We start from the raw sequence: 12088 nt of genomic DNA, 5'->3' as shown, positions 1-12088 counted from the left end.
TGTCCATTATCAATGTCCAAATCATTGATAACATGTTTCGAGGAAGCTTGTTAGGCGAAACTGCACTAGGTAGATAAGAAACAATTGACATTTCAGGGAAGTACCATCATCACCCAGACGATGAGATTCACATTTCGGTGAAGTTTCCCTACTTCTGCAATTCAAGCTATCCAACCTGGAAATGGTGGTGTTGATCTTTGGCTGTGAAAGCGGTGTATGCCCACATACATTTGTGACAATGTAAAGTCACATATTATGAACCTGCATCCATTTTCAGAAGTAGAAGGCTCAGCGGCCAAAAGCCTACCCGTTTGGCTCAATGATCTGAACTGGATGCTATAAAAGCACACAGCAAAAACAAATCTGCTTCCAGTGCAAACGCGTTTTCAGCCTAGCCGTCCAGTTAGCCTAGAAAAAGCACCTTGTTTTGGGATCCGGTTCGCAAAATTATCACAGTAAACAATTCAAACGGTCCTTTCATAATTCCAACTTTCTTATATAATCGATTTTCCTTTAATGTATGTTTTATTTATTTTTATGATGTTTTTCACAAATTCAATTGACCTTAGCAGAGTTTTCCGAATTCATAGAAAAATATCCCAATTATGGATCGTAGGGAGTTTATTGACTACTTATAATTAAATATTAGGTAAGTAACAAACTTCGGAATCAATGCGTACTACCTAAAACTTTAACTTTGAACTACATGCCTAGTTACTAATATACCATGCAAATGTGACATGTTGTTCATTTTGGTTTAGTTAGACGATATTGTCGACTTACTATTTGGGATATATTTACAAAACGTTTATAATATCGAGCTCTCTCATCCTAAATACAATAATAAGATACAAATGACAAACAACAGTTTTGTTTTGCACACACGATATATTATATTGGTCAGTTAAAAAAGGCTCATGTTAAATTTCTTGAAAGTTTGAAGGTTTCTACAGAACTTGCAGTACAAAATATTCATGGAAAATTTATTATGAAAAACAGAAGCAAAAGCTTTCTCCGCCAAAAGTAGAAAGATCCATTTGATTTGAGAAGTAATTAAAAGCATTAAACAACGCAAAAAACTGCAAAATATTCCCTTGTAAAATCTATTCATCTTTCTTTAACTTTTCTCTGTAATAGATGTATATTGGTCAAGGCTTAGATGGGGATGTAAACCTTATAAAATCAGTAATCCATATTAAATTTAATGTGATGGCTGAATTGTACACAGAGTCACGGATATGGGACCACTTGGAATCAATGGTGTCATCAGGTGTCACTTTGGTGAGGGCTTCCTTCAATTTGCTGATGAACTGCTGTGTTTTCTCTGGGTTGCTTGCACAGCAGGTGTTGATACGTGGGTGACCCTTCTTCTTGGCGTGGTGCAGCTTCTTGGGTAATATTTGCACCTTGCTGGCCACGAGGGAATGGTCCGTGTCACAATCGGCACTGTGGTAGCTGCGGGTAAGGAGGACACTGGCCAGTTCTGCACGCCTGGTGATGACGAGGTCTAGCTGGTGCCAGTGGCGTGAACGTGGGTGTCTCCACGACACCTGATGGATCTCCTTGCATTTGAAGAAAGTGTTTGTCACACATAAGCTGTGGGAGCAGCACATCTCCAGCAGTCGCTGACCATTCTCGTTGATCTTGCCCCTTCCGTAAAAGCCGACACAGGTGGACCAGGCCTCATGGTCAGCTCCCACTCTAGCATTGAAGTCTCCTAGTAAGTAAAGGCTTTCATTGTTGGGGATACTGGATATTGCCTGATAAGAACATTAGCGGATGAGGATTAACACAATAATAAGAGGATACGTATATACATTATAGATATTTTGTTGTAGTTCAAAGGAATGCAGAAAATTTCAATCTTTTTGCTTCTCCTAGAGTTTGGGGAAAGTTGAAACTGTTTTCTAGAATTTAATGACATAACACACGTATGGAAAAAGAACGAGTCAGAATATTCTAAATTTACTTTAACCGACTCTTAACTAGTATTGCACATGAGCTTTTATAGCGCCTAAAAATGTCAAGGGATGGTTTTGCCCCAGAATCCACCTGGTTCCTCCAGATTCCACATCTACTATCCAACACGCTGTTTTTGAGTGACCAACACCAGTGATTCAACACCCACTATGTATTATCATCACGCCAAGGAGTGAACAATATCAAGTGAGCAAGACTCGCACTATACCATAATCTCGCTCTTGGAGTGAAAAGTACCAAGTGATCGACTATCCAACGCCCCTCATCTTTGCTTACCAAATATCAGTTAATTTTATTTTTCTTATATTGTTGCGATTATTATATGATCTATAGTCGTACGCTGAGTTTTAAGTGATGTAAGACAAGAGTCAATTCTAAATTTAACACGGTGTCAAAGACATAAGGGACGATAGATAAGTTGTAGGGGAATCGAGGCTTTACATTGTTTATAAACAGATAATAGGGACGTTTTAGAGGATATGAACATTAGTTTCATTCATAAGGATTTTAAACTCTGTTTTTTATATGTTCCTTTTAATCCGACCACATATAGTTAATATATTAGTAAGTTTTCGTCAATCTAAACTGCGTGTTGGATATTAAATGTGTAACATTCGAAATTAGATCACTAAGTATTGGATCATAGATAGCTAGGTGCCGAATAGTAGATGTCAGTGTGTTGAAGAGAAAATACCTGGGTACCAGATAATATACCGTAGGGTGTTTTTCGCTCCATGATGCATGTTATGACATATTTTGCGTTTTGGATAATATATTGCTGGGCATCGGTTACAACAACGGTAGAGTGACGGTAGACAAGAAAGTTGTCTGTTTGCATGTGGAATACCCCTTTCAAGTGTTCCGGAAGTTTAATTTTTTTGTGTTCTTATGCGGTAGTGTTGATTTATCGTTCTTGTTTTAAAACTAATTTCCGTAATCAAGATATAACTATACAGGCTTACACACTAAATGTATCAAGTGTATCATCTCACCCTTTCATGAGCCCAATGGTACTTTGCAAAGGCTATCAAAATGTAATTATATTCATAATTGTATATTTATGGTTTTGCCCCAGAATCCACCTGGTTCCTCCAGATTCCACATCTACTATCCAACACGCTGTTTTTGAGTGACCAACACCAGTGATTCAACACCCACTATGTATTATCATCACGCCAAGGAGTGAACAATATCAGGAAAGTTCCACTGGCATTAGTTATCAAAGTGACAAAGATATACCCTTCTATATTCTCTTTTGCTTATTTGATGTGTAGGCAGAACGTTCAGTGAACCATTCTTTCAATTTAGTGTATGTAATAGTTATTTATCCCTTTCATCTATAATTGAAATTATAATGAGCTAATAAGCTTGCATTTTTTCTGTACATATTTACAGTGCTCGAGTTAGAATTTCTGGACATTTTCAGCGCTTCTACTTCTACCTCTGTGAAACCAAGCCGATAATGGATGTAACTATTTTAAAATGCAATATGCTTTAAGACTGTCAGTGTATATTTTATCTTAGGAACAGTTTTATTTATAACCATGCTTTTTTCTAGACTTTTAGTTGTCACCCTTTCGTTAGCCTCTAGAGATTTGTGTCTCAAGATGGCTGGCCAAAATTAGTATAGTTGCTAAGCAATTAAGATTTATGTCATATTTGTTTGTTCGATGTAGTCGGCTTGTCATTGCATTACGCTATTAGGATATATTTTGTTCATTAAAGACGTTTTATTGTTTCTTTTATAACTTGAACGTACTCATATTCCCATCATGTCTAACCCATTTGGACAGAACAATCTGCACGTTTGGCTAACTTACTTTTCTATCTCAGTTTGGTTATCTCAGACCGGCCGTTTCAGTCATGATGTTCACGCGCTAGGAACTATGTTTACAACGAAACCTTTAAAGTTTTATGCTGTGCCAGATGGAGATTTTATAAAATCCAACAACCACAACAATAAAAAAGCAACAACAGATATATAAAGAAAAAAATATACTCATACAGCAGCTTAAGGCTTCTCCAACTTTGATAACACCATATGAAACATGTCTGCCACACTCGCACACGCAAACACAAGTCGGGCTAATGCATGGTCTAGACACACAGGCAATACAAATAGCTTGTCATACAAAACTAAACTCTCTCAACTGCTACTGCTAAGCCGGACAAAATGCGAAATGTTATGTGAAGCTGGTTTCTTGTATCTTCGTGAAACACCCACAATCCGCCCAAGCTGAAGCAAACATAATAATGCGGTTACAAGTCTAAGCTCCTGTGCTTAATAACCAGAGTGATTCATTCACCAGTCCACGTGCTATTCCATGAAAAGAATTTCATGTAGCGTATAGTGATAACAACAATTGCCATATTTCCAGGATATAAAATGTAAATTTCCAAGAAAGTCATGAATTAGAAATTGCATCATATCACTTCACACTTCGTTTGAACTGTACCCTGTAAACATAGTCATATTGTACTGCGCATTATATTACCTTTGCATACCATATAAAGTTTTAAACTTAGAAATGATGAGTGTTAAAATTTAACCATATAAAATATTAATTATTTAATGTCAGTTTCATATGACATCTATCGACAAAATGTGATGATGCAGTAATACTTTCAAATGAATTCATGTTTCTATCGTGGGTAGAACTTGTGTAATTAGCATCGACAGGTCATCCCATTCCCCTCATTAAAAAGTTCGTCGTAATGTGCAGTATAAACAAAAGTACGTGGCTCGAAACACTCAATGAGCAAAACTTCCAACACATAATTATAACTTTTTCTTTATGTTTTTCCCTTTTAAAGAACGGCATATATATTTAGATTCCACGTAGATAATTGTTCAAACTTTCATAACAGAGTATAGAACATTATGATCTATATACAGGGTGAAAAGCAACAATAGTACCTGATGAATACTGTGTTTTGAATCTGCTAACTAAATTGCAAGGGTGCGGGTTATTTAATTTAGTTGGAAAACATTGGGTGAGAAAATAATATATATATCGGCGTTTGTACCAAGTCAAGGAAATCCTTGTGCGTGGTTACATCATTTGTATCCCCATGAGGCATAGCTTAGTGGGTCAATAAATAATATAACCCCGCGACTGGGATTTCCTTTTGTCAGTCCAAACCTCAGCATAGATTATATTAATCTTGTTCGGAACGATACAGAGAGATAATGAAATAGCTGTCATGGGCAAATGTAATTTTCCTTTCTAAATAATAAGTTTATTCCTAAATGGAAATTTTAATTTCTGTATGCAATCATTCACATGTGTAGTGTCCAGAACAATGTATTATGTTTGTAAAGTACATGTTGCAAAATACATGCATATAATTCATATGTAATAAGCTGATATGCTCTTTCCTGAAGCACATTATATGTGTTTCTAGTAACACTTTTATTTTAAACGGAAGAGACTTACTTTCTCCTATCTATATACCTGTATCTGAGTGTCGCATCCTGTAAACGAATGTAGGAACTGTAACCCATCATCAGTCACTTTCCCTGTACATGACCGCATATTCATGTGTATATTTTCGGGGTTAACGTCGGGATGCAGCATTCGTAGAATCATAGTATTGATTTTAATATTCCATCCAGATGACTCACAACCGACTGTTAACGCATCCTCGAGGACCAACGCTTAGACATGAAGAAGTAATTAAATACTATGACATCAGGATGAATCTTTGCATCTCTAAACATGCATTAGCCTCCATTTCTAACATTAAAAATTAAACAACGAAAACAATTTACTAGATATTCATCAATATAGTAAATGGTGGGAGCGCTGACCATCTAAACAGTTTCGTATGTCCCATATGTTGTATTCCCCTTATTCGTTGATCAAGCGTCTGAACACATTACACAAATATTTATCCCTATAAGGGCAAAATACATTTATTATAATAATTTCTGTCTGAGACTGTATAGCTCGCCATCTGCCATTGCACACTTTAATTACCGTGCAGAAAATAAATGGGGACTAAAGTAATATTGGCAAAGAAATGTTCGACCCTTTTGTAACTAAATGAGTTTGTTCTGTTTATAGTTTGTCTTTGTTTAACGTTTAATTAGTATTGTGCTAGCTTGCCGTAAACTCCATGTCTACATGTATATGCACATACTCCAAAGAGGAAGAAAAAGTATCTAAAATAATAAACAGTATCAATTTTTAATCAGACTTGAATATTACACGCTGTTAAGTCAGTGTTAAAAGTTATTACCATTTTCAATCCCTGGTAGTCAAATTTAACTTGAAGACTGTATACCTATGCGTGAAAGAGAAAAGTCTGAAGAATAGTGTATGCATATTGCATTATCTTTGTTAGTTACTACATTTGAATCTCATGTGAAACGTGCGTTCCATACTCATCTACTTACAATGCTCGTTCGTGTGTACAGCATACAAGGACATAACTTATAGTGACAGCCAAGCTGATCTAATTCTTAATTAGCTACTGTAACCCAGGTGACCGTGTTTCCTGACAGAAATTTTAAAATCCTGGAATATTCACTGATGCATCTTATTGCCTTTTCTTTATTGCGTTTTTTGTAATTTAAATAGGAGAATTATCATAGAGAATTATACATTCTTACTAGTAAACATTATTCCTGGACGTTATTCAATAGGACAATTCATTTATTTAATTGGGTCACTAGTTGGAACTACAGTGCCAGAAATATATCAAATTAACTGGAACAATAGCTGTATAAAATTTCTGTGAATTTATTTAAATAGATTTTGGGATTATATTATAGTGCCTATTCTGTATTATTGATTATTGCAATACAGACCATCATTCGGAATACGTTTGGAACATAGATCCCTCATTACGTTTATAATTGATATAATATTTATGACTTTAAGACTTCATTCACCATATCTGTGTTATTTATAATTCTTTTACATTGTTTTTCAGGGAAATAAATTATATTTTTCAATTATAGAAAACTTGTTGGTTTTCACTGTATCATGTTACTCTTTATTAAGCCAATATATTCGTGACATTATAATCATCGATATGGAAAATTTGCCAGTGAAACAGCATAAGTATTACTATATTCAAATACACATTCAATCTTCTAAGCAGGCTAGAATTTTCATCGCATGGAAATATCTATGCTGTCACAAGTTAAATAAAAATACTAACACTATGTTAGAAGTGTATAAAATATGTCCAGTGATCTGTATTATTTATTATGGCTTGGTGCGAACCGAGATCCGTTCAGTTATCAAGAGTTATTTTTTGAACATAAACAGCACCGAATAATTGTCATTCAAGCACATAATTAACAAATTCACTAAAGCATAAATATATGTCACATGTTTCTCTCTTTTGAGAAATTAAGCTCCCTCTTCTCGCTAATTGTCATGATACTAGGATACAATAGTATACATATAGCATGTTAAGAACATGTGTGGTCAGGAGTTAATATCACAAATATAACAGAAAGCAGTGTGGGTATGTGCGAATGCGTCACAACAGCTTCCCCTGGGTAAGTGGTTCCTCCTGGGATTATCCTATGTTCTTCCTCCATCAAATATACTGGCCGCCTTTTATAGCCTATCGTGTGCTAAGAAATGGCTTTCAACCCATAACATCAACAAAACCAACGACAAAATAATATGCAAGGAACCCCCTGTGTCCACGAGGTAAACGCTCACACTTCACCCAAGCAGCTAACATGTGAAATTAGTTTTTCAAGGGTAGGGTACTAAAACAAACATAAACGTCTAGATAGTTTACTAATTCTAGCATTAATAGTTACAACAAAACGTGTATTCAGTTTTATTGGTGTGAGAAATATGAGACACAGTGATATACGTATGTGATAAAATATTATACTCAGAAACTGCATGTGCTCACCAAGTTTCATGCCTCCAGGTATAACAGCATATACACAGGATGGAATATAACTATATCGTCATCTCATAAACTCAAAAGTATAATCCGAGCCAGTTAAACTCGAATTGTAGATCATATTGACATTCTTTCCTCTAAATATCTCGTATTAATAGAGATGCATTTAATCATATAGTTTGGTCGTTTTAGTATGAACGGTGCTTGAGAAATACCTTTAAGATACAACACTGAACATAAGTCATTAAAAAGTGAAATGTGGGTTATAGTGACATAATTTTATGACAGCGAAATACATATTATGATATAATACTTCACTATTGTACAAAATTACAAGTACAACAATAGTTATACAGGGTGGAAAACCTGAATTAAACTCAGGAAACTGAACATCTAAGTACCAAATTAGTAAACTTGATCCTCACGCGGATACAGGATGTGGAATGGATGAGATGATATATATGCAGAAACTATCGCTGATGATGTACAAGTAAAACAATTATATGTTTCTGGAGTAGAGGTACAAGTATGATACTACAAGGGAACTTTGTGGAATTGTTTTCCATTCGATACATACGCGCCCATTGTGCTTGAAATCCTTTGGATTCACCGGAACCGTCGGAGTAAAAGTGTATATTGAATTCCTTGGCTATTATAGTTACCGGACTTCCATATGTGTTCCAGTAACCTTTCCAGCTGTACAATGTTTTCCCTGGAAATCCATCGCGTACCTTCGAAAACAAATTGTATCAGTTAATTCGTCAGCATAAATAGGAGAAATGAAGCGAGATAATTTATCGTCAGGCAAATAGTTTTACAGTAGTATACTTTGTTCGTTTTTAGTGGATAACTGGAAGAATTAATTTTGCATTTTATTTCAGGCGAACACCACAAACATTAATGAACCTACAATAAACTGTATGCACATGCAAAGGAATATTATCTTCCAATACGTTAAACTCTCAAAAGAACGTTTTCCAGTGATTTGGCTCACTTCAAACTTATGTGATAGTAAGTAGCATGCATTTGTTCAATGTACGGTACAGACCAGCTTCAAAAGTTACAGTAAGATTCGATTTTAATACTAACCATCAGTGAAGCTCTAACGAGAAGATGCTATTTTAATGATCTCATACGTATTTTAATACTAACCATTGATGAATATCTCTTGCAACCATGATATATTAATAATGTAAATGTATTGAAACTTGCCACTCAAGTATATATTTTGATTATAACAAATGCAAATCAAGTATCAAGCATAGTTGATGCTCACCTGGTTTTTTCCTGTTTTGACTATTGCAAAATAAGTGTGCTTAATTGAGTTGCAGAGTAAAACAAAATGTAAAGTTTGCTGTGGTCCAGTATAGTATCAGCATTACAAAACACCTACTGAAAACTAGATCTGATCTGGTTGAAACACGTGTTAACAGCATGTGATTTTCATATCGTAGACCATGTCATTTGAATTTGATAATTGTTTACATTAGATTAGTGATATGTAATTATTTTAAAGCAATAATCAATACTTCTGTCATTTCAATATTTTTAAATAATGCTTAGATGTATATTTCCTTAGAAATAGTTTGATATATTCATACTTTATTAGATATTACATGGCATCTTCTTTGATATATTAGATAGAAAAAGAAAACGTATTACATTTTTTAAAATAAACTTAACACAGTCACGTCGATTTTTCAGTAGTCAACGATCCAAACGGAATGTTTGCTTCAAAATCCATTTATTATTTGTTTTTATTTTTCTTTCATAAACTTTCAATACTTTCTTCATGTGAGTTACTGAAAGATGTTTATCTTCATCTGACAGCATATGATTTCTATCAATGTCAAAAAGTCTTCAATTATGCCATTGAAAGGCAATGCTATCTGCCTAACACTTACCACCTGTGGGCCTGCACATATATAATCACGATATCTTTCGACAGAATGGCGAGTCATTAATTTGACCACACGAAACAGTGGCTTAAATCGACATCAAAACAAAGAATAAGGTATTTTACCTTTTTGTAGGACTATGAGTTAACTAATTATAGATGCATACACATTGGAATTGTATCGTGCCTTGTATCCTCTTCTGTAACGTCTGTCAGTATAATGATGCAGCTATGGAACATGTAACTCTTGTACATAATGAAACCACCCCAAAATGATACTTTAATCGTATGCACTTTTAGACATGATATGAAAATTAAAATAAATTTTCCGTTAAACCTTAAATATATTAGAATCGTAAATAAATTTAGAACATTGCATATGTTTCCAATAGAGACAGTCCCTTTAAAACAAATTAGATTAAACATGACAAAACCCTTCTGCTAATGACTTTTTCAGTACATCTGAAATGATGCTGGTCTTTATAAATCATGTACCTACCAGAACCTCATCCCCTGGATAGTATAGGTCCACCTCATTAACATTCAAAGTGTACAGACCAGATATTGAAGGTCCATGTGGTCTTATATTGTAGAGACAACTCCAGTTGGGTGGATAAGGTGATGGATAATTTGGAGATACAACCGTGCCTGTGTTATTGGTGTATTGGTAAAAACAGTCTGAAATGTAAGTAAAGATGAGAATGAGTATCTAAACAACGTAGTTATAAAATTAGACAAGCATGAGAGATGTAGTAAAATATATGCCCTAGACAACGAAACTATTTCCCACATAAACACACTATTTTATTTGCGTTACATTTTACTTCACAATATACTATATAGTTATACTATACAAATGGTAGTCCTATCATAATAATGTCTGCAACAGAACAAGTTTTTGTCTTGAACACACGAGCTAACCACATGGATTCTACTAAAAGCGCACCATTTGTATCTGTATTTTAGGAAGAAAGTGTACGGTTCTATAAAATGTATAGGAAAAGTGGTAGAATCAATATACGTACAAGATGAATAGTAATTATCCGTAATGCATGTTTCAGCTTGTATTGTTTCGAGGAAGGCTATGCCCTTAATATAAGACTTAAAAGTTCAACAATGTGATATCGAGCATCTTAAAAAACACATCAGCACAGCATGTTCTCATTAGGAAGATATTCAGTATAATACTGAAAAATTCCGTAAACGCGTCTATAGCCGAAAAACATGTACAAACAAGACTCACTCAAACAGTTCACCGCAGCATAACCGCAGTTTGATGGTGGAATTTGTATACCACATTGACGGATATGATCTTCCCATCCACTGCAATCTACGGAAAGGTATTCGCTGGTTGAAACCCCATTATTTAGAGATACGTTTGTTGTTGCAACAGCCACACTATAATAATAATAATAATAATAATAATAATAATAATAATAATAATAATAATAATAATAATGAAAATAATATCATTAGCAGCAGAGACGTTAAACAGGCCACATTTAGGAGAAGTCCTTTTGTGATAATAACCATTCCTACTAAAATGACACACAGACGTCAGTAACACTAAACCAATGCCCCTAATCGGGTTAGAGTATTTTTGTTTTTTTCTCTGCTGATGCTTCCGTGTCATAGTTTTATGTGTCCTCGTTTGCCAGCCCGACACTTACTGTTGGTCTTCACGCTCTCTGCTGCTGTGTGTGTACAAAAGGGGAAGGTTATGTGGCCTAACGAATTCATTATTATTATTATTATTATTATTATTATTATTATTATTATTATTATTATTATTATTATTATTATTATATCCATAACAACGCTAACCCTGGAATCTCGCACAGCTAAACAAACTCGACAGCGACTAGATGAAATTAAACAATATCTCACTATCCGTGATTCTGTCAGGCAACAACTACAACCGCGTCAGGAGTCTTACGTGAAATTTACAGCAGGTACAGAAGAGTTATTTACACCGATTGTCGATCCAACCATGACAATTGTCATAGCAACTGAGGCAGCACAAAGAGCTCTTGAGACATTGCTTGTTGATATTGTTGACCGTCTTCAAAACAACTCAACCACAGCCCGGGCAACCCCATCATCCACAACCGGAAAATAAGCTATCGCCGCTGCCAAAAGTTAGAACTAACATTATAAATAAATTTACGCCATAAGGTATTGCACATTTCAAGAACTCAGACGAATTACTTGATATTGGCGCGTATGGATATCATGATAGAGACAGGCATCTAAAACCCGAATATGCTAAAATTCTGAAATCTTCCCATTGGGTTAGAGATGTATATTGCGTCGCTTTTGATCTTCCACTTA

At 34.9% G+C, this 12088-nt stretch overlaps 1 protein-coding gene across 2 annotated transcripts in view; it reads right to left on the bottom strand.

Moving 5' to 3' along the window:
* LOC149797356 (scavenger receptor cysteine-rich domain-containing protein DMBT1-like) overlaps nucleotides 1-12088 on the bottom strand; it is a 53138-nt gene that overhangs the window by 5381 nt on the left and 35669 nt on the right. For both annotated transcript variants that reach the window (XM_089962115.1, XM_089962116.1), the window contains exons 6-9: nucleotides 11001-11155; nucleotides 10257-10435; nucleotides 8438-8591; nucleotides 5436-5638 (exon numbers count right to left, since the gene is read on the bottom strand). In XM_089962115.1, coding sequence (XP_089818241.1) covers nucleotides 5436-5638; nucleotides 8438-8591; nucleotides 10257-10435; nucleotides 11001-11155 — 691 coding nt within the window. The remainder of the gene's footprint in view (nucleotides 1-5435; nucleotides 5639-8437; nucleotides 8592-10256; nucleotides 10436-11000; nucleotides 11156-12088) is intronic.

The sequence above is a fragment of the Sinohyriopsis cumingii genome, chromosome 6 (genome assembly GCF_028554795.1).
Source record: "Sinohyriopsis cumingii isolate HCF-2022 chromosome 6, ASM2855479v2, whole genome shotgun sequence".
In the NCBI taxonomy this organism is placed as follows: Eukaryota; Metazoa; Mollusca; class Bivalvia; order Unionida; family Unionidae; genus Sinohyriopsis; species Sinohyriopsis cumingii.
This window is presented reverse-complemented; position numbering and strand designations above follow the sequence as displayed.